The sequence below is a fragment of the Hippocampus bargibanti genome, linkage group LG03 (assembly GCF_051943395.1).
Source record: "Hippocampus bargibanti isolate YZ-2025 linkage group LG03, ASM5194339v1, whole genome shotgun sequence".
Classification (NCBI taxonomy): domain Eukaryota; kingdom Metazoa; phylum Chordata; class Actinopteri; order Syngnathiformes; family Syngnathidae; genus Hippocampus; species Hippocampus bargibanti.
In genome coordinates, this window is record NC_142736.1 from 11,781,390 (window position 1) to 11,804,669 (window position 23,280).

At 41.5% G+C, this 23,280-nt stretch overlaps 2 protein-coding genes across 4 annotated transcripts in view; one reads left to right on the forward strand and one right to left on the reverse strand.

Annotated features, from left to right (window-relative positions):
• The window catches only part of lgr4 (leucine-rich repeat containing G protein-coupled receptor 4), a 51,041-nt gene extending 43,804 nt beyond the window's left edge, over positions 1–7,237 (forward strand). For 2 of the 3 annotated variants that reach the window (XM_088991969.1, XM_088991970.1), the window contains 5 exons: positions 1,119–1,190; positions 3,117–3,242; positions 3,474–3,571; positions 3,724–3,777; positions 3,870–7,236. In XM_088991969.1, coding sequence (XP_088848095.1) covers positions 1,119–1,190; positions 3,117–3,242; positions 3,474–3,571; positions 3,724–3,777; positions 3,870–5,275 — 1,756 coding nt within the window. In that variant the 3' untranslated portion in view covers positions 5,276–7,236. Of the gene's footprint in view, positions 1–1,118; positions 1,191–3,116; positions 3,243–3,473; positions 3,572–3,723; positions 3,778–3,869 lie in introns of all 3 variants that reach the window. The other variant, XM_088991971.1, reaches the window with a different exon arrangement.
• Positions 7,238–8,718: 1,481 nt separating this feature from the next.
• Positions 8,719–23,280, reverse strand: part of mybpc3 (myosin binding protein C3) — a 30,454-nt gene continuing 15,892 nt past the window's right edge. Inside the window, exons 19-31 of the mRNA XM_088991972.1 lie at positions 22,304–22,443; positions 21,461–21,620; positions 21,145–21,249; positions 20,657–20,845; positions 18,822–18,956; positions 16,696–16,863; positions 16,505–16,593; positions 15,505–15,700; positions 13,730–13,869; positions 12,038–12,197; positions 11,817–11,953; positions 10,112–10,298; positions 8,719–8,916 (exon numbers count right to left, since the gene is read on the reverse strand). Of these exons, the coding sequence (XP_088848098.1) occupies positions 8,870–8,916; positions 10,112–10,298; positions 11,817–11,953; positions 12,038–12,197; positions 13,730–13,869; positions 15,505–15,700; positions 16,505–16,593; positions 16,696–16,863; positions 18,822–18,956; positions 20,657–20,845; positions 21,145–21,249; positions 21,461–21,620; positions 22,304–22,443 (1,853 nt within the window). The 3' untranslated portion in view covers positions 8,719–8,869. The remainder of the gene's footprint in view (positions 8,917–10,111; positions 10,299–11,816; positions 11,954–12,037; positions 12,198–13,729; positions 13,870–15,504; positions 15,701–16,504; positions 16,594–16,695; positions 16,864–18,821; positions 18,957–20,656; positions 20,846–21,144; positions 21,250–21,460; positions 21,621–22,303; positions 22,444–23,280) is intronic.

Here is a 23,280-nt window from a genome sequence, read left to right on the forward strand (position 1 = left end):
TCCAGCATCTCTCTCTCTCTCTCTCTCTCTCTCTCTCTCTCTCTCTCTCTCTCTCTCTCTCTCTCTCTCTCTCTCTCTCTCTCTCTTTCTTTCTCTCACATTCTCTCTCTCTCCTTCTCTCTTTCTTACTCTCTCTCTCAGAATCATCTTTATCAGAATCATCTTTATTGCCAAGTATGTAGAACACACAAAGAATTTGTTTCCGGTCGAACACGCTGCACTAGTATCATCATCCAAAAATTGCAAAGAGCCACTATACAGTTCCATTTGGGCTACTGTTCAAAGGGTTAATGGCTTGGGGGAAGAAGCTGTTTAAATGACTGCTGGATTTGGTGCGCATGGATCGGTAGCGCCTGCCTGAGGGGAGTAGCTGGAAAAGATGGTGGGCAGGGTGCGGAGGGTCCAGTAGGATTCTCCACGCCCTAGTTTGGATTCTTGCAGTGTGCAAGTCCTCGAGAGTGGGTATGGCTGTGCCAATGATTTTTCCCGCCGTCCTAACTGTCCGTTGAAGTCGGATTTTGTCAATTTTTGTGGTGGGCCCGAACCAAACGGTGATGGAAGAACACAGAATGGATTCGATGACAGCCGTGTAGAAATGTTGCAGCACCTCCTGTGGCAGGCCATGCTTCTTAAGCAGCCCAAGGAAGTACATTCTTTGTTGGGCCTTTTTCAGGATAGAGTTGGTGTTGACCTCCCACTTCATGTCCTGGGAGACTGTGATTCCCAGGAACTTGAAGGTCTCAACGGTTGACACGAGTCAGATAGTGTGATGGATGTTTCCTGAAGTCCACGATCATCTCAACTGTCATGAGCGTGTTCAGCTCCAGGTTGTGATGGCTCTCTCCTTCTCTTTCTTTCTCTTTCTTTCTCTCTCCTTCTCTCTCTCTCTCTCTCTCTCTCTCTCTCTCTCTCTCTCTCTCTCTCTCTCTCTCTCTCTCTCTCTCTCTCTCTCTCTCTCTCTCTCTCTCTCTCTCTCTCACAGGCGCGGGCACACACACACACACACACGCATACACACACACCTACACACACACACGCGCGCGCATGCCCCCCACACACACAAAAAAACACGTATTCCCTGAAATTTGCCATGACTGAATCGTTCTGTTTTTCCCCAGAGACCTGAGTAGAAATAAAATCCAATTCATCCACAATGATGCTTTTTTCACCCTTGCTGCTCTCACTAACCTGTAAGTACGAATTGATTACCATATAACCAGGGGTGCACATACAGTAGGTGGAAATTGAAACTGGAAATTGAATATTGCGCACTTGTTCGCATCTGTCCCAACACTTTTGCATTTGGGACGGTAATACGGTATCTACCAGTGTTTAAAAATAGCAATGGTTTCACTTTCAAAACCGTCATTTGAAAAAAAATCTTGTAACACTGTTTCATGTACTGTCACTTTAACGAGAACTTAATATGTATGACGTACTGTGGCTATCTGGGGAGCGTGCCTGCTTCATCTGTGCAAGCATGGGAAAGGGAAGGCCAAGCAGTTTTTTTAATATGCTCGAGCACGTTCGATACACAATGCATTTCACACCAGCGAAGGCACAACACTTGCAAGTATTTAAAGACAAGACAGATATCGTCATTCCGAAGGACAGTGGACAAATCTAATGCAACTTCCAAAAATTACTCGAATGTACTTTGACAACATTTAAACACATAAGTAGACTGAATGTAAGGTCTAAAAATGTCTTTCTAAAATAATTAAAGACATAAACAAAAGAAGCCATGGTAGGGAAAGCAAAGTTTTTAGCCAAGATTTAAAAGCATTTACGCTCTGCCCTGGATTTGCTTCTGTTGGCAGCTTAATCCATTTGTGTGCCACATAATGGCTAAATACAGCTTCACCACCTTTAATTTGAACTCTGAGGTCCATTAATAGACCAAGGTTTGCAGATGCCCAACATAATTTATATTCAACTAGCATATCTTTCAAATCACAAACCATTCAGTGATTTACATAGCATAAGTTTTAATTTGGGAGGCAGTGATATGATCTGATCGCTTTGTAATCGTCAGAACTGATGCTGAGGTGTTCCAAATGAGCTGTAGCTATTTGATGTCCAGTAAGAAGGTTGTTACAATACTCACATCTTCCAGAAATAAACGAACAGAGAAGTTTCTTTTTGGTCTGTTTGAACCATGTAGTATATCCAATCTTTTTTTTTCAGATGGGAAAAGGCTGTTTAAGTGATTGATTTTATGACTGCTAAAAGTCTGTGTTAGTCAGAACCCTAAGATTTCGGACTTGGGCTTTGACTTCAAAACATAGTAACTCCAGGTGTTTTGAAACCACAATCCATTGTTTTCTATGACTGAAAACAATTACCCCGGTTTGTTTTAGTTCATTCAGTTGCTAATTTGCTTTTGACCGGTCATCTCCATCGACAGTCCGATGAGTGATGGAAAACAGGCAGGGAGGCAGCGCTTGAGGACCAACTTTGAGACAATACGTTGACTGAACTGCTGTCATTTGGGGACCGTAATCGATACAACTTTGTGCCATCATAAATAGACTGAACAGAAGGGTCCAAGAACTGACCCATGAAGGACCCCACATGTCAAGGCCACTCTGTCTGATCCAAAACTTCCAATAGTCACAAATTAACTAAATTCCTCTTTGTAAGGAATTACATGAAAACATTTTAGGACTTGTCCATTTAACCTCATCCATGTGTCCAACATGTTCAACGTATGGTAGGATCATTAAAAAGTACTCATGACTTCATGAGTACTTTGTAAAAAAAATATTATTATTTTTTTTTAAATTTTACCCTGGAGTAAATGCTAGTTTGCGGGTCACCACCTATATAAAATGGGACGGTGAAGGCAACAGGGTTAGACTCGCTCTCTACGCTACAGGACTAAACTCGATACGTGTGAGAAGAGTTGTTACATATGGTATTTCGTGCTCTGTGGCACTTCCGCTATCTTTCCGTTCAAGTTCTCAATTTCTGTGAACACCCCTCAATGCTGCAAAGACAGCCAAGATTCGCACAATTGGAACCTTTTTCTGTGCACTCCTTGCTTGTGAACACTAAGGGCGCAACTCTGTTGAAGCTCTAATATTAAATGGATTGGTAATCATCATTCCCTGCAGTGATCTGAGTATGAACGATCTGACAGCGCTTCCAACTACTGGACTGAGTGCCCTCAGTCAGTTGAAACTCTCCGGTAACCCGCAGATGAAAAATGTGCTGACTCTGAGCCAGTTACCCAAACTCAGGTGAGTAAACGCTGAACATTTAATTCATGTCACTCAATGTGTACGCAATTTCTTTACAACCAGCGTAAAGTTGTGTTCAGCACTGTGGCTTAAAACCAAATTATGACAATTTTACCAACACAGTGTAGTTCCTGCAAAATTGGATACGAATGATACAAAGTTCTACTTTTTTTGAAATAAGATTTGCAAGGGCAAATATTTTTTCTCACTAAATGTTGTGTCTGCTCGCAGGTCCATTTCCGTCCCTTATGCTTACCAATGTTGTGCATTTGTCGGATGTGACTCGGTGACAAATTCCTGTGCCAAAAATGACATTAAGCTATCCACAGGTAAGAATACTGCGGTTACATCTTTGCACCTTCAAAAAGTAGTGTGTAACCTAGAAATCTGGGAAGCGCTCTGCTTTAATTCATGACACTGCTATGAACTCTAAATACTTGACTATAGTTTAGCAGGATGGCCTTTGTTATTTACCTTTCAGACTGGGTGGAGGAGGAACGGATTTCAATGATGATGCATTGCTCACCCTCACCAGGCAAGCCCAGTTACTTTTTTGTGCCCCCATTGAACTGCTTCTTAACTTGCCGTTTTGATTGAAACGTTTTCCTCTTTCCGTCTGCCTTTAAGGTGCCTTCAAGCCCTGCCAGCATCTTTTAGGAAACTGGATGATTCGCCTGACAGTCTGGTTCATCTGCCTGGTGTCGTTGGTTTTTAACAGTCTCGTGCTGGTTGCCACCTTCTCTCCCACACACTGCAACTTGGGCCACTCCCACTGGTGGTCTCCATCCCTCCCCTCAGCCAGGCTGTTGATGGGGCTTCTCGCCTTTGCTAACCTGCTCACGGGCATTTATGTGGGTGTGTTGACTGTCCTGGATGCCGCTACTTGGGGATCCTTCGCCGAGTTCGGCGTGTGGTGGGAAATGGGACCTGGCTGCCAGTTTGCGGGCTCGCTTGCAGTCTTCTCGTTCGAGTGGGCCGTTTTGTTGCTCTTACTGGCAGCAGTGGAGCGCAGTGCCGCTGTGCGGGATATTGTGGGCAAAGTGATGAGGACACCCAGGAGGAGCAGCCTCGGCCGCAGAGGATGCTGGAAACGAGATCGGCGCTTCGGCCAGGCAGCGACGCTGTTGGGGCTGATTGCCGCCGCCGCCGCCTGCTTGCCTCTACTGAAGTCCAGCGAACAGTCTGCTTCACCTCTCTGCCTGCCCTTTGCCGGGGCCGAGAGTCCGGCCTTGAGTGTCACAGTTATCCTGGTGCTGCTAAACGCACTGGCTTACCTGTTCACGGCAGCCGTCTACACTCAGTTGTACTGCCACCTCGGGAGGGTAGAGCTGGTTGATCCGGAGCAGACGGGTGCCCTGCGCCATGTCGCTTGGCTCATCTTCACCAACTGCATCTTCTTTTGTCCCATGGCCGCTTTCTCCTTCGCCCCCCTCTTGACCGGGTCCAGCGCCGGAGGCCCCGAGATTGCCAAGTCCGTCACGCTCATTTTCTTCCCCCTACCGGCCTGCCTCAACCCGGTTCTCTATGTTTTCTTCAGTCCGGCCTTCAGGGAGGACTGGCTGAGGTTACGTAGCTGTGGACGACTGACCAGAGAGGCAAAACAAATGCGAGGTCAAAGTCATGGAGACGATGGCGGAGGAGACTCTGAGCTCACGGTTGGCAGCTCCTCCGATCAATTAAACTTTGACTGTGGAGTATACTCTCAACTTTGTGGAGGGATGGTTGTCTGTGAAGAGTGTGATGCAACGCTGCATGCCAAGACCTGCTCTTCCCGCTCGACCTCCACAGTCTGCGGACACATGGTGAAGTCTCACAGCTGTCCAAACCTCTTGACAGGGGGAAAGGCGAGCCAGCGCACTGAGGGATTCTGGCCGGAGACCAGTACGCCGTCTGCTCAATCCGAGTACGCCGATGAGGGGGACTCGTTTGTATCTGACAGCTCAGACCAAATTCAGGCGTGCAGCAGAGCTTGCTTCTGTCAGGGCAGAGGACTCCCTCTCGTGCACTACTCGTACAGCATACCTCGCGTCTAAGACTACGACCGCCTCGGCACACTGTTATATTTGCGCAAAGATGTCCGGTACATCACGGGGACAGAAACAATTCCCTCTGTGAAAGATTACAGCAAACACTTTGGTTTGTTTTCAGTGTGTGAACAGACGCAAGCGGATGTTTAAAGGGAACGTTGACATTTGTGTCTGTGGAAGAGAAGGTTGTGTCAAAAGCTGGCCCATGAACATCCATTGTGCAAGACACTTGGCCACCTGTGCCTGCTTATTGCCTGGGACGAAGTGATTCCAAGTCCGCTTGTGAGCTTTTTCAAAGGCCTGTCAAATGCAAATGCACTTCTGCGGCCAAAGCTCGTTTGATACATTTTTTTACATCAATGTAGACAGTTGTAGTTTCTGAATGTATAAGACCGGTCGGCTTCACCTCAAAGGTGAAAAATGAATGGTCCGTGCAAGCTGCCTGTGATTGTGATGGAACAGTGTGACGAATGGTATGAGAGTTGTCACTCAGACACTTGCTTCTATTAAGTCACCAAGACTAAGAATGTGATCAAGTAGCACATACCACTGTTTTGAGCAACAGCTCCGCCCGCTTGTTTTGAGTGCTGGTCTTCTTTATTTTTTGAGTGGCAGTCTTGTTTGGATGCAAGTCAGTGTCATATCATCCGTAACCTTGTTCAGTCATCAATTACCAGCTTTTGTCAAGCTGTTGCAAATGGTGTATTTTTAAAATACCTTAAGTGGTATGTGTAAATATGTTATGTTAGTTTATCTGATGGTTTCAAATGCAAAAATATGCCTATTTGAGAAACTTTGTAGTCAGGCCGCTGATTATGATCAAATGCCACTTGTAGTGATTTTTTCAAGACAATATCAGGTTGCTTTAATGTTTCGTTGCTTTCCTGACCACTGTGCACTTTTATTTTGAACACAGTCGGCACTTCAAAGATCATTTAAATAAAACTCAATGTAATTGCATTGAGCAAATTGCAGCCGATCCCTGTTCCAATGCTCTTTCACTCTTATCTACAGATAATTACATTACATGACATTAATTGCGCTCCATACTTTGAACATATGATATTGAATCTTTGTTCACTGTTTGGCAATATAAACTCAAATAAGGCACATCATATCTAATCCTCTCTACCAGCATCATTTAAAACTGATATTTTCATTTTTTTTATTCCAATCCGTCGCAACTCTTTTTCGGCCTGTAAGGCATTGCTCCAATGTTATGTGAATTATTATCACTGCCAAGCATTTTCAAATGTGACTATGTGCCAGGACTTGGCCGGGAGTAATTTTACACATTAAGTGGGTCCCACCCTCAGAGCATGTATCTACATGTGCTCTGGAATGTAGTCAATGGAATTTTGTTTTTACCATCAAGACAATCTGGAATCCTGAAGTGATTTATTTTTATTTTTTATTTTTTTTTCTTCTCTTGGGGCACACTTCAGGATTGTCTAGACTGCCTTTGTTGTCTGCCTCACCTGCCAAAATGTCCTTTGATTTAATGATGTATCTCCTAACCGGTGGAAAAACAATTTTGTCGTTAGGTTGATGTTTATTACGAATATAGGTGTTAATGTCTATTTTTTAAATATAGCTGTCTATAAATTATTTGAACAAAACTATCAGGCCTGAGATGCCAATCTTGTAAGCTACCTCCGTGGGTGTAGTTGACAACAATACTTTACAAAAGAACCCCCCCCTGCCCTTCCCTATTTTTATTTAATTTCTTTTTGTTGGCATTCCTTCCTTTATGTTGATTCATGTGTGAACATACTGTTAAGTGCTATTTGTGGGAGGAATCTATGCTGTATACTGTGATTTAATTTTTTTCCAACCAAACGATACATTACGAATTTGTTATCGACATTAATGTGCTGATTACTTGGTGTCATTTCTTACCATTTAAATGAGATCTTCCCAGGCAATATTGTTCCATCTGCTCACGTCGAAAAAAATGAATAAATATGTGCAGACAAAACTGTTTCATGATCATTTTTAGTTCCACTTCAATTTAGAAGAAGCTAAAAATGAGCCTTTAAAGCATTTTTTTATCGCACACCTTAAATAAGTGGAGATGACAAGTGCATAAGACGACTTCACTACTTCAGATTTCTGCCTCATAAATCTATCCAATAATCGCTAATCCCCACTGCACTGAATGGTGTATTGCTTTGTGACAGGTTTTGTTTATGTATTTATGTTTTCATCAACTCGAAGTGGTTGGTGTGGGAGCGAGATGAGTCTGGGTCGGTTCTTCAACTGCGGAAGCAAACGAGCGTTCCTCTAACACCGACTCTTGTAGTTGTTGCAAGTTGCAGTTTATTCTTCTGTGGTTGAATTGGAACCGTGACCCGTGGTCCTAAAATTAATTATTTACCCCACAACGGCCTCCCAACTCCAGCGTACAGTTAGGCGGGCTACTTTGCAGCCATAAAGATTCCTGAGATAATAGAAATCTAAAGTACATGGTTTTATCTAGCATATGGATTTTCATGTTGATGGTGCTTCATTATTCATTATATTGTCTGTCCAAAAGCAAAGGAATTTTCTGGGCATTCTTTGGTAAACAACTTCAGTAATTGGAAAACCAGCATGGAACTTTGCACACATGAAATAATAGCAAATAGACAGATGTAGCAGGAGTAGAGCCAATACTTCCTCAGAAATACACACTTGGTTGTGGTGTTGGTTCCTGAGTGGTGATGTTTTATTTTTTGTAGAATGCTAGGCTACTTTTTTGAAACTGATGAGGGCACAAATGTGCTCCCAAGTGCTTGATAACTTCCAACTTTTAATGGTTTTTGTCAGTGTGTGTGTGAGTGCGTGTGGTTTTGTAATTGTATTTATTTCATAAATTATGTGTGGATTAAAAAATTGCTCGCCACATAGCTTTCATTTTTGTCATATTTTCAAAACCATCCGTTCCATTTAAAGTTAACTACACTTGCAAAACTTCTCAAAATGACATTCAATGTGCATTTAAGAGGCCGACAGTGCCATTCAGTTGTGATTTTTTTGCCAAGACATTTCTATAAAGAGAAGCAGTGTTCCCGTTTGTGATGTTTTGCAGCAGAACATTTTAGAATGGAGGAAATAGTTGAATGAATGTGTCGTAACAATAATTAGGAGCACAAACCCTCCGCTATGAGAAACAAACCACCATGTGTTCACACTTCTCCCGCACACGTGCTCCGTGGTTGAAAAAACATGCTAGCTATTTGGGACACACACGCTGCATATATCCCACTTGTGAACACACGAGACATGCCTCACAACTCTTGGCTTTAGCAAGGCTCAACGACAATAAAAGAACACAGCCAATGGCCACTCAACAATCCCCTCCTACGCATGTTGAAAATTGCAGCACACTTTTTGCATTTGCTACAAATCACGACAAATAAAAGCACAACTCGGTTATGTGCGGGTGTTGGGGTGCGACTATCAGACAATAAAATCAGATGTCTTTTTATTGTGATCGTTTGACATGTACAATACATCTTGTGGGGAACATGATCTGTGACCAGGTGTGGGATAATTGCAGCGGAAACTGCAATACAGCCTCTCATGAAAAGAAAAAGGTGAACAATCAATGAGAAAAGCTCAGCAAACGGACCCCCCCATCTTCTTTTCTTCTTTTGCAATTTGAGCTGCAAGGAAGACAAATAAAATACGCAGCTCTTAGCACTCTAAATCTCATATTACTGAGGCGGTGAAATGCTATTGGTTGCAATTTGAGGATATTGACATGAACACCTGAATACATACTAGAGAAGAAAATAAAAAGATCCTTTTGGAGCAGCTGTTACGTAAATGATCCATTCCAATTCAAATAAAATGCAGGATAGGCTCCTCCTTCTTCATAAGTGATGGTGAGCGTATCAGCAACATTATGATTAACCCTTTCATGCATCTTGCCATCTGATAACATGGTAAACAGTCCACTGTCGTAAACTGTCCCCAAAAGGATAACATTGAATTGGTATCTGTAGGCCTATTTACAATAATGTATCCCTGTATAATCGAGAATGGCAGACGAAGCGTTATGCAGATGAAGCGTTATGCTCTTTGTATTTTCCGGTGAATAAGGTGCACCCGAAAGCCTTTATTTTCTTCCAAAGATGACCCTGTGCCTATATACGCAGGTGTGCCTTATATGTGAAGTAATATTGACCCACAACAGGTCTCTCAACTACTGTCAGCAGCCACTCCATTTCCCCTCCCTGTAGAAAAAGTAGTATGTAACCCCAGCCACTACTGTCGCACATTATCTTGTGTGCCTTGTATTTGGAAAACCTTTTTCATTCATTGAAGGTACGCCTTATACTCTGGTGCGCCTTATATATGGGAAACGTTTGAAAACACACCATTCATTGGAGGTGCGCCTTATACACCGGGACATACGGTAAATTATTCGTGAGGCAAAACTGAGCATGAGATGACAACTGACAAAATTCTACTACTCATACGTAACGCCTCACAAGAGTAATTTCCTGTAATATAGTGGTAAATGTGAACATGGAGTATTTTATACTGTCATTACAAGAATCTGTACATACAAGCCGAACTGGTTGAAGTCAATGTTCACCCAGTATGATTGTAAGATTAAATCAAATGTTATCAGTTCTGAAAGTCTGTCTTCTTCTTGGTGAATTCATGATTGAATTGAGCCAAAATGGATATCTGGCCAACATTCATTCAACACAACATATCAATCCATCCTTCTATCCATATCCATCCATCCACCCCAGATCCATCCATCCATCATCCATTTTTGAATCTACTTCACCCTCTCAAAAAAAGCTGCAATTGTGTATATCCAAGGTTTTCTGTCTGTATACTTACGCCGAACTTCCAGCTTACACTCCACAACATCTTCCCCGCTGTCATTGACTGCTTTGCACATGTACACCCCTCCATCGAATGGGCAGGGCTTTCGGATCTCCAAGGTCAGAACACCGTGCTTACTGAGCATCCTGTATTTGGCTTCATGGGAGAGGTCCATCTTGTTTTTGTACCATGTCACTTTGGGCTAACAACAAAACATATCACACATATTTACGTGATTCTAGACTATTTTACTTGGAGTGGTGAAGGGGTGGCAGGTTCAGTTGGGAGTGCGCACTCAAATGCGCATACATTTCTAATTCAGGATTCATTTTCCACATGGCCTGGCATGTTTTATGATTGTTACCTGAATAACATATCTGAATGATTAGCATTAAGACAGTCTGTGTAGGGTATGCAATAACAATCCACTAGTGCTGTCGGATCTGCTCTTACATGACATTCTCTCTCTCTCTCTCTCTCTCTCTCTCTCTCTCTCTCTCTCTCTCTCTCTCTCTCTCTCTCTCTCTCTCTCTCTCTCTCTCTCTCTCTCTCTCTCTCTTTCCCTCTCCATCTCCCCGCTCTTTTTCTCTCTGCCCTTCAGTCTCGCTCTTTCTCTCTCTCTCTCTCTCTCTCTCTCTCTCTCTCTCTCTCTCTCTCTCTCTCTCTGCCTCTCCCTCTCTTTCTCTCTTTCTTTCCCTCTCTGCCTCTCTCTCTTTCTCTCTCTCTTTCCCTCTCCATCTCCCCGCTCTTTTTCTCTCTCCCCTTCAGTCTCGCTCTTTCTTTCTCACCCTCCCTTCCCATCTTTCTCCTCTCATCTCCCTTTCTCTCTCTCTTTCCCCCCCCCCCTCTCTCGCTCTCTCTCTCTCGCTCTCTATCTCCCTCTGTCCCTCTCCTTTTCTCTCTCTCTCTCTCTCTCTCTCTCTCTCTCTCTCTCTCTCTCTCTCTCTCTCTCTCTCTCTCTCTCTCTCTCTCTCTCTCTCTCTCTCTCTCTCTCTCTCTCTCTCTCTCTCTCTCTCTCTCTCTCTCTCTCTCTCTCTCTCTTCTCTATCTGTCCTTCTTTCTCTGTCTCTCTCTCTCTCTGTCTCTCTCTCCCTCTCTCTCAGACACACACATTAATGGACGTATCCTGGGCTCTACTTGAAGTGAAATAAATGTACCGGGTAGATATGAATTCATGGTTTACTTGCCTTTAGTTTGGTGCAGGTATGTTTACAAGTGCATGAAAAGAGGATCTTGAAGAATGAATCACGTTAAATAGCAATCACAATGTCATTTTTTTTCTCAGAATTATTCAATGCCATTTTGGAGCCAATGAAACACCTGCAAGTATTGAATATTTTGTCGCCTGCATTGCAAACAGTAATACAATAAAATCACCACTTGAACTTTGACGTGTTTGAACAAAATAAAATGTTCACGACTTCTTCTTTTCCTTTCGGATTTTCCCTTCGAAGGGTCGCCACAGCGAATCAGTAACCTCCATCGTCAGAGGTATGATACGCATGTTTGTTTTGGCCCAGCTTTTACGTCGGATGCCCTTCCTGACACAACCCTCTGTATTTATCCGGGCTTGGGACCGGCACAAGAAGACTTATGTCCCTTTGTGGCTACAGAACAAGCAACTCGCTCAGTAAAAGGCTCACAAACACAAAATGGTCATAATATATATATATATATATATATATATATATATATATATATATTGGTGAAACAAACTCACCTTGGGGATTCCGCTGACTGAGCAGCTGAGAGTAGCATTGTAACCTGCTATGACAGAACGGTTCACCAATGGATGCGTGAATTTGGGAGCCTGGGAGAAGTCAAGCTCCTTGTAGGTGGCAGGTTTCCAGTCCATCCCTGTGGATGCATGAAGTTTACGTGTGCAGATGGCGTCAAGGCAACGGGTCAGCGTCCTAATCGCACCCTGAAAGTCCCACCTACCGGTTTTCTGGATGTAGACGCTGTCTTTTGTCATGCAGGCTTCTGGGCTGTGACCCACCAGGTTGATGGCAAAGACTCGAAAGAGATACTCATTCCCCATGATGAGGTCGGACACAACGCAGTTGGTTCTGCGATACTGATCGAAGACTGTGAACCATTCCTTCAAAGGTGTTGCAAAAAGAAGGAACTATTATTTCATTTTACTCAAACATTTTGTTGTTTAAAGTGTGTCTTGAGATGCCCCTGGGCCAATATAATGGCATGCCATCGTTAATGCTAGTTTGATTGTGGTGTCTTGTTTATAGTTTAATCATGCCCTTTGACTCCTAATTTGATTTCAAATACAACCATTGGAGAAACTGCGAGGAAATAAACACAGAAACAATAGGGTTGGAACTACAGAATAGTATGGAAGGATATTGACAAATCAAGGGTGAGGTGGGACCATATGGATTGATTGTTTACATTTTAAACTTTAAAAGTTAGCATTAGCTTGGTGAAAATCGTTTCATGTTGGGGAATGATATGGAATCATATTGGTGACAATGTGGACTTTTTAAGTTATTTGCTGCCATTCCCAAAGTTATTCAGAAATTGAAAAGTGTGACGTGGAGCGCAATTCCCGATTTTTTTGTGTTTTGTTTTTTTCTTATACGGGGTGCCGATAAAGCGCTGGTCAGACCTCTTACATTGTTTTTCCAATCCACAAGGGGGCAGCATTTGCATTTTGTCCATTTCAGCGCGTTGTTATAGCTTCAGCTGTTGTTAAAGTGCTGTTTAAATCAATATGTATGTATTGGATTGTATTTTAGTATTACAGCCGCCCCCATTTCAACCACGCATAACTAGACCCATATAACTTAGGAATTAACTATTTCTTTATGATGACAGAAGAGAGTCTAATGTTTCTTACGCTGCATTGACTGTTTATGTTGTCCAAATACTCAATATTCTGTAGGTCCTGCAATTTGAGTGAAAACGACAAAAACCCTGGCACTGGAGTGGACACATTTTTGCACATTGTGTGGCAGTGAATAAGTTAATATATGGAATTTTTTGAAAATTTGAAGATCATTCCCAAGGTAAATGAATCAGATGAACATTTCTGAGAATGAACAATGTGAATCTATTATGTTGGAGGTGCCATTGGAAATGAATAGGAAAATTTGCATGCAAAATGTGGAAATTTGGGAAACTGAATTTTTAGAATGAGGAAAAACAATACTGCAGACAGTGTGAATCTTTACATTGTGTTAAGGTTGTAATGATGTGATTCGATCAAATTATGTAGAGGAAGATGCAAAAAAAGTGGCCCGATTATAAACCATAAACAATCGGAACAATAGTTTGAAATCTTCAGAATTTATGCAATTAATCATTTCGTACTACTCAAATCAGACATATTGTGTGAGCTATCTTCAAAGCACTAACTTGCTAAAAAGTTAAATTCATCCCTCAGTGAAACAAAATAAACTGTGTAGCCAGACTTCCATTGAGAATAACTATTTGGGAGTTGAGGTCATTCTTTATCTCTGGCAGCAGAAAAAGGGATGAGAGGTCTAGCTAGCAACTCCTTCTGTCAGCAGTGTCATTAAGTGTGGAGTATTCAACGTCCAGCCAGATGACGAACCTCATGTTGCAAGATCAAAGCTGTTGATGAATGCCCTTGACTTGACCTCACGCGATACTAACCATGGTCTTGTTATCGGCTTTCTGAACACGGTAACCAGTTATCTCACAGTTTCCATCGTCTCTGGGGGGCTTCCAGTCAAGTGCGACATTAAAGCCCCAGACATCTAGAACCTTCAGGATCTCAGGAGCTCCTGGGACATCTACAATCAAGTGTCAAACATATTACAATTCAATATTTGTATTACACTGTGAATAGTACTGTTAGATTGCTTCGAGGCTGGTTGTTTTAACCTTTTGGACAAATCGTGTGCGGAGTCATTCAATAAATAATGTATTTTTTTGGAATGAGGCATAGTTGTCAAAGTCGTGTCCCGGGGCCAAATCTGGCCGACACATCATTTTAGTCGGCCCGCGAAAGCAAATCAAACATGTCAAGTGCCATGATCCTTGCAAAAGTCCGAACCAAAATTGTAAATTGTTGTATATAAACCACAATAAAAATCCTTATTTTGTACTTGTTCTTTTCCTTTCGGCTTTTCCCTTCAAGGGGTCGCCACAGTGAATCAGTGTCCTCCTTCTTTAAAGGTTTGATTCACATGTTTTTTTTGGCCAAGCTTTTACGTCGGATGCCCTTCCTGACAAAACCCTCTGTATTTATCCGGGCTTGGGACTGCCACAATAAGACACCGGCTTATGTCCCCCTTGTGGCGACAGAACAAGCAACTCTATGAATTAAATAAAGATGAAGATGCTCAGGAAAAGGCTCCCAAACACAAAATGTTTGGGAGCCATGCATCGGCACAGCAGCATTCAAGCAAAGCAAAACTATACTCACCATTTGATGATATTGCTCTGATCTTACCTCTGATTTGAAAACTACGGTAGTTATTCAGTAACTCATACACCACCACACCCCTCTGTCTTCTACCACAGATTTTAACCACGGCTCTCATAAGCGGCTTTATATACTGGACAAAATGCAGCTTGTGCGTTATCTTGTGCATTTTCTGGGCGCTACATCGGAGTCCAGATCTTCACCGGTTTCCTCGCTTGCAGACGGCTCGAATTGATACGGAAGGACTTCTTTAATCGATTGCATACATTTATGCTTTCCTTTTCAGGACTATTTGAATCATATTCATAACTGGATGAGTAATAAGAAAGCATCTTCTCCAAATCTGAACTCTCTGAAGCCATTGTTTTGATTGTGGAGCAAAGCAGTTTGTGAAGGAGTATCCTGACGTGACGTCACGAACAAGGGGCGGGACTTTATGAATCTCGCCAGGTTCAAGTTTCATTTGTGGCAGTTTTGGGACACTTTAAGTCATTGTTATTGATGTTTTGCATTTGACTAAAAATATCAGCCTGTGTGTTTTGGGTATTTTAGATGCTATAAAACGTTTTTCTGATGTCAGTCAGGAAAAAAAAAAAAGGTGTCCGTTGTCCTTTAAGACTTTCACCTGTTTGGCCCCTGCAAAGCATTCATGGAAGGCCCTGAGTTTGAGTGTGACAGTGCTGAAAGACTACGTTGATTTTTTTTAAATTTAAAGATTTTATCCGTATTAAAAATCCTTATTCCAAAATAAGAAAAAAAATCACCTCATATGTATATCTAATGACTGTCATGCTACCAATACATGCAAATCTAACCGTAATTGAACAGAAACAGTTCGCAGTATGTACACTGTGCATATCGCCTGGGCCAATAACGAACTGAAAATATTTGTGTAAAATTTGAGAAAAGTAACAATGCTCATAATGTTTTATGGCATCTGAACCGCTGTGTCATAAAGTGCATTATAACGATTTGGCCTCCATCCAGTCATACTGCTCACCAACAATCTGCAGCGTAACTTTGGCTTCGTCTTGCACATTCTCAATCTGCACGTGGAGATCATACTGGCCCGAGTGCTTCCTTTCCGACTTGCGGATGAATAGGATGGTGTCGGTGTCGCTATTTCTCACGCTGACCATGGCGGAGTTGAGCGGCTGTCCATCTTTACTCCATGTAACCTTAGGCCTGGGTTTACCCTGCGTAATGACAAAACAAAACAAAAAAAAGTCCCTGATCCATTGGTGAAAAGGAAGCTTTGATCCTGTCCTCTTTCATTTAGAAGTCCAGTTTTAGTCCAGTCAACAAAGAGGGTACAGAAAGTGCTGAAGAATGAATGACTCTCAGTGTCTTTGTATTGTCATATTATGTTATGGTGGGGTGAGGTTCAATTTGGATCGTTTGTACAACAGACTTTATAGTCAACATAGGCTTAGTTATTCTGATGAGGTGATAGCAGAGCAAATGGGGCAATCAGGCCAGCCGTAGACCTCATACTCAGGCAGAACAATAGAAGTAATCAGTGGAGCCACAGGTAGTAGTGCTCTGCTCCCCCCAACTACCAGCAAGACTTTAATTCGCTGAAGAAGCATCTTGGATAAGAAGCGAAACGTCCAACACCTTCAAAGAAGTACAGATGACGGCTGAAGAAACCTTTTCATCGATGGACCACTCCTGTACGACTGAGCTTACACAGATGTCATATTAGTTGTTATTTAGTTTTTTTGTGTTATTTTTACTTCAAGATGGCGCCGCAAGAGTGGCTGCCTTTCCAGCAGCTCCTGTATTTTGTTTTTCTACTTCTTTCCTTTCCTCTTCCTTTCATAACTTTGCTGCTGTGAAATGTAAATTTCTCCACTGCGAGACTAATAAAGGTAAATCTAATCCAATTAAAGAGGAATAACTCTCAATTACTTTTCTTTCTGCAGTGGATTAACGTCTCAGTCGATTAAACTTAGTTGAAAGCAAGGATTTGTTTATTGTTTGAATCAAGCCTACTGCACCTGGAAGGGAATCACAAGGTTGACATTTTCACCAACTTTCTTGATCAGAGTCTGACGAAGATTTCGGGGCAGACAAATTTTGGGCCGTTCTAATGCAAGAAAAAAACAACAACATGAATCACTGTGGCCATAATATCTTCCTTTTCTATTATTTCACTCACGAGCGACGATCCGAGGAAGTGTTCACTCACGCATGATTTCTCTGATAGTAACGGGCTGAGCCAGGCAAGCCGGGGCGCTTGGGCCAGCCATGTTGAACGCCCGCACACGAAACTGCAACTTTTCTCCCATAGTGAGATCTCTGATTGTCAGCGAGGTTCTCTCTGTCAGACCTTGAACGGCTGGTTTCCACTCATCTGCTGTGCTCAGAAAACACAAATTAATTAAAATATGACTGGACCCACTTAAAATAAAAATGAAAGTCAGAAGATTTGGTTCACAAATCCCTCATAGGGAAGAGCTGATAGGATGTTTTAGCATCATACTTTTATGAACCCTTTCATGCTTCAATAATGATAACCTGTAACCAGATAAATTGCCCACCGTAGTGACAGCTGTCCCTGAAAAGGTTAACGAGTAACCCGTGCTGACATTTGCAATTCATCACATTTTCGTATTTCAACTACTGTATTTTCCGCTCGATAAGGCGCACCCAAAAGCCTTGGTTTTCTTCAAAAGATGACCCTATGCCTTAGACGCCAGGGCGCCTTATATGTGAAGGACTATTGAGTAACAACAAGTCTCGCAACGGCTGTCAGCAGCCACGACTCCATTGCCCCCCGCCCACTTTTTAGAGGAGATAGTGCGTAACCCCCGCGCTGATCTACTGTAGCACCTTGTGGTGTACCTTATATTTGGAAAACCTTTTCTATATTTATCTATTATCTATTAGATTTGGGAAACTTTTTTTCATTCATTGAAGCCTTATAGTCCGGTGCGCCTGATACATGGTAAAAGTTTGAAAATACACCATTCATTGGGGGTGCACCTTATACTCCGGTGCACCTTTTACACCGGAAAATACAGTATGTTTTTTAACGCAGCTTGTTACATTTATAAGATGGAGTAAAATTTGAGATGCATCAGCAAATACAAATTATTGTTTGATTCAAAGACTGTCCTCATTGCTTGAATTTCCTTGAATACAACGATTTTCCTGTAAAATACAACTGTGGAAGAAAACAAAACTGGTAGATTTACAGGTATCTTGAATCTTCCAGTCTCAATGTAATTTCGATGCAGCAACAATTAATTTTGAAAAAAATAGTTAAATAGTGGGACGCAGATCTTAACCAGGATTCAAGCCACCCATAATACGTGTGTTTGCCACAGGTAAGGAAAGCTAGAGACAGAGATAATAGATCAAGCTTGAATCCACTGTCAAATTACATGAGCCCAATACAGTTATCTAATAAAAGTACAACTAACACAGTATTTGAATTTGGTTTTGTAAAGTTTCCATCTCACTTACAATTTCTTGAACAAGCATCAAGAAAGTGTTACAATGTGCATATTACAATTGATGATCTTCATATTTGGCTGATTTCAGCCGAAAACAACAATGGAGCCAAAATTTATAGTGATAGTGCTAAGCGACTAGAAACAGAGACAAAAAAAAATATTAAATAAACATCAGAATGGACAAGCCTCTTTCTTTGTCATTGCTGTAATGTACAAAAAAATATTTTTTTTTTCACAATATGGAATAAAAACCTCGTCAAAACATGTTATTATATGGGTTAAATCACTGGTGTCAAAGTCAAGGCCTGGGGGCCAGATTTGGCCCACCACATCATTTTATTTTGCCTGCGAAAGCAAATCAAACATGTCAAGTTCCATGATGCTTTCTAAAGTCCCCACCAAAATTTCAAATTGTCGTATCGATGAAAAGGTTTCTTCAGCCGTCATCTTTTTATCAATGGACCACTCCTGTACGACTGAGAGCTTACACAGACAGACAAATTGTCGTATGTAAACCACAATAAGAGTCATTATTCTTGATTTCAATTTTAAAAACTCCTCATCAATTTGTTGTGCATTCTTTATGTAATGTCTGGAGATGAAATATTCTAATGCCTTCCCCGAATTCTTAACGGCCCTTGAGAGGAAACCATAACTACAATTTGGCCCGCGGCAAAAAACGAGTTTGACACCCTTTGTTTATATCAATTTAATGTCATCGAGATGTCAGAAAATCAATGATCAGTATATCGCTACTTATAACCCAACTGTGCCTTTTCTGTGTTTCTGTGTAGGGGATAAGGGTTCATATATTGGTCCAGGAAAAAAACAGTCCCAATTTGGCTCCAACACTTACTGCCCTCCTTGCAGTACTCAACCCCATAGCCCTCCAGGTCAGCTGAGCCGATCCGTTCAGGAGCTTTCCACTTGAGTGAGATGGAAGTGTCACTGATGTCGTCCACGCATAGTCCGATGGGCTCACTTGTTGGCGCTGAAAGAGGCCCACAGGGCAGCTTGAAGGGCTCGATCACCATTTAAAACATTACAGTGATCATATTAGAGTTAATTAATGAATTAAGGGCACAAGGAGTTGACTGCCAGTGAGACGTGTTTGAAAATGATCCATGACCTCCTAACAGCTCCCATCATTTTCTATGTTGTCTACCATAGAAGCAGAGAGAGGTCCAGCCAACAGTAGCAAGATTTGAATGCATTGGCCAGATGCACTGTTGCTCATTAAATTTCTCATTGCAACATCAAAACAATTATACATTACACACACACACACACACACACACACACACACACACACACACACACACGCACACACACGCACGCACGCACACACACACACACACATATACAGAAATTTATGTATGAGAGAATGATACACCCGTAACCTGAAAACCTGGACTTAACCCCACTCACCCTTTTTTTAATATGCTTATATCTATACCTGATAATGTATGTACTCTTTCTTGTTCTTCTTCTTTTCATAGTTTTACTGCTGTAAATTGGGAAATTCTCCAACGTGAGAGAAATAAGATTTTCTTATACAGTATATGTGGCCCGATAGTCCAGTTATGTCTTCACAGTGCAGAGGTTGTGGGTTTAATTCTGGCCTTATTAGATGCACAAGTTCGTTTTTTTTTCTCAAAAGATACTCTTGCTGAGTGATGACCTCCCCTATAAAACTGCTCATATTTTGCTGCTTGAATTTAAAAAAAAGTCCACATATGTTTATCTGTCTGTCTGTGTGTCTGTATGTAATGTATGTACTGTATGTATGTATGCATGTATGTATGTATGTATGTATGTATGTATGTATGTATGTATGTATGTATGTATGTATGTATGTATGTATGTACTGTATACTGTATGTACTGTATGAACAGTATGTATGTACAGTACGTATGTATGTGTGTATGTGAGTGCGAGTGCGTGCGTGCGTGTGTGCGTGTGTATGTGTATATGTGTGCATGTATGTATGCTTTGTTACAGCTTCAGCTGTTGTTAAAGTGCTATATACAGTAAATCAATATGTATTGTATTGTATGTACGTACGTACGTAGACACTTGTTTCTCTGCCGTCAGCTTTTTTTTTTTTGGTTATTTGTTTGTTTTTGTCATTTTTCCTTCAGCTGGAATGGACAGACATTTCAACGTGTACATTTTATTTATCACACATTGACAGCATTTATAACTGAAATGTGTAAAATCAGAGTCACAGTCTGGCCACCACTAAGGCCAAGGTTTTCTGTGGCAGTAGCTGAGCGGCAAGCTGCGCCAGAAATGCCGGGAATGTCTTTAAGTAGTCAAAGGTTAAAAAGTCACAGGAACAAGAAATGTTCACAGTTTAATCAAGTGAGGGCAAACCACCCTAAGCACGCGCAAAATACTACCTCTGAGCAATAGAATTCATTGTTTGCTCCCTTGGTCATATCAGCAGAAAGCCAGAATGCTGCATGACAATTCTCAACCCTGACCAATATATTTAACCAAATTTTCTCTTCTCATATTGTCTGCTCTGCAATCATTGGATCGCCACAAATATTGTACAAGCAATTTGGTAAAGTCCTCACCTCAACAACTTGTACACAGCCGATGGAATAATTTTGACACCATCAAATTGAAAGGTTTAATTATTTACATAGACACACTCTGCCAGATAAAACGTGCATTTTTACTCACCAACAGGGACAAAGGGTTGTGAGGCGAGACTGTGACGAGACATGCCGATGCCATTGACTGCATAGACCCGCATTTCATATTCCACTCCTTCAATCATCCGCTTTGCCTCGTAAGTTGTTTCAGTATATGGGTCGAAGTTCAATCTCATCCACCTATAACTCTTCCGTTTCTTTCGCTCCAACACATATCCTGAGTATTACAAAACAGTATTTGGTTTTGGTTATCAGAATCAGAATCAGAATACCTTTATTCGTCCCGCAATGGGGAAATTTGCAGTCCACAGCAGCAATTGAAGAGGGATGGGGTTGGGGTGGGAGTGAAAGGATAGAAAACAAGATATTCTAAGCATAACAAAATAAAAATGTCAACTGTATACTGTGCAAATGTAGATGTGCAAAAACCGTTCTATAAACAAGACTGTACATAGTGTTAAACCAGGGCTTGTCGTTTTTAGCAGATAAAAACAACATTTTACATTCTTTATTTACCGGTAATTGGCTGTCCTCCATCAAAGAGAGGGGGATCCCACTGGACAACACAGGAGTCTTCTCCCACGCTAACAATTCTGGGGGCTTGGGGAGGATCTGGAACATCTGATAGGGAAGAAAAACATTATTTCATGTATCTTTAATAAAAATCGATGAGAAGGTTTCTTCAGCCGTCATCTGTACAAAAGTTTAATAAAATGTAACTCGCCCAAGTGCCATCTTCACTTGATTGTCTTTGTACAATAGTTTGTGTGATATTACTCTTCGATGTTTGTTGTCAATTGTGATGTTGAACGGCGCTTGCTCATGTTCTTACCAACAACCTTCACGTTGATGTCAGCAGTATCCTCCCCAGCAGGGTTACGAACCACAACTGAATAGATTCCTTCGTCCTGCCTGTCAGCCCCTTCAATAGTGAAAATACAATGGCCTTTGGTGGTTTCCACCTGGACTCTGCCATCTCCTTCGATGATCATCTGCGTTATGAAAACAAGAGCTGGGTCTATGTTCAAGCTTATCAGCCCTCCTTTGAATGAAAATTCATAAAATTTCCTGTACAATGTGTTTAAAGAATGTTCGCCCATCGTTGTTATGGTTATTCGAAAGCCAGTAAATTCGAAAGCCACCAAACCAGTAAAAAGTCATGAAAAACATGGACATTATCAAAAGGGGCCCATATCCGCCTTTGCATGTGAGTCTTGATTATTTATTATGAAATGAGGCACTGGCCTCATCTTATACAGTACTGAATCGGGAATATGACAGGAATCATTCTGATTCATTTGAAACCGACCAAGAAAAAGCTACATTGAATTGTTGAAGATGGCCCGGCCAAGAAAGTTGTCAATGCCGTTAAGTCTGGCTGCGTGCATGAGCTGTCACGGGGTCTCGACAAAGAGGTTTCCTGAGTTATTATAAGCTTGCTTGAATACAACTACCATGAATGCATTTAGATGCAGTTTTTCTCGAAAAACTCTCAATATGTTTTCCTTTTGACTACTCCAGGTACACTTTAACAACAAATCAATGTTACAGCTTAAGATTCAGAGGCTCTTACTATTGACAGACATTCTGTTTTTAACACAGTCCCTAAACTTTGAACAGTGACTGACTCGCTGTGTACCATCATAGTCTACTTGAAAGAAATGTATGCATTTACCTTTCCCCCTTTGGTCCAAACAACAATGGGTGCAGGGTCTCCAGTGATCGGGACATCCAAGCGTAATTTATTGCCAGCGACCACCACAATGGTTGACTCAGCTGTGTGGCCCTTACAGTCCAGGTGGATCTTGGGAGGATCTTATGAAGCAAAATTAGTCAACACTAACGTCAACAAAGTTAATTAATGGTGTTTTCACTGATGTGCACTTGATCCCACTGAGTGATTTTTTTATCATTTTGTTAGAGAACATTTGATTAGGAGGTCCATTTATATATCTCATGAAGTTTTGAATACTCTATGCATAACCTTTGAGTGGTTGCTATAAATAGACTAATCTATATTATTATATATTATAATATATTATACATTATATATTATACTATATTGTAATAAGCGATAAGAAGAAAGGAGCGTCAGCATAGAGCGCCGATGTGCATGTGGAACTGTTGTGGCTTGGAATTGAAGCGGATTTATGTGGGACAGGAGATGTGAGACAATTTATTTTTGTCAATGGATGCTACAGCTGCATGTTTGCTTTAAACATTTATCTGCTATTTTATTATGTATCATTTTACTCATGGTTTTATTGTTATGTGCTTTGTTTTATTGTTTTTATTGTAAAGTGTCCTTGGGTGTTTTGAAAGGCGCTTGAAATAAAATGTATTATTATTTAGCTTGTAGTCGACGTGCACATTCCACCATGATGTCCCTGATCCACTGGTGGAAAGATGCTTTGATCCCCTCCTTTCATCGAGAACTGCTTCATGTCATCACAAAGAGGGTACAGCAAGTCCTGAAGAATGAATTTCTCTCTGTGTCTTTGTTTTGTCATATTGTCTCTATGCTGTCATATTATTTGTTATTTAGTTGTTTTTTTTGTTCTTTTGACTTCAAGACGGCGCCGCGAGAGTGGCTCCCTTTCCAGCAGCTCATGTATTTCGTTTTTCTACTTTCATTCCTTTCATCACTTTGCT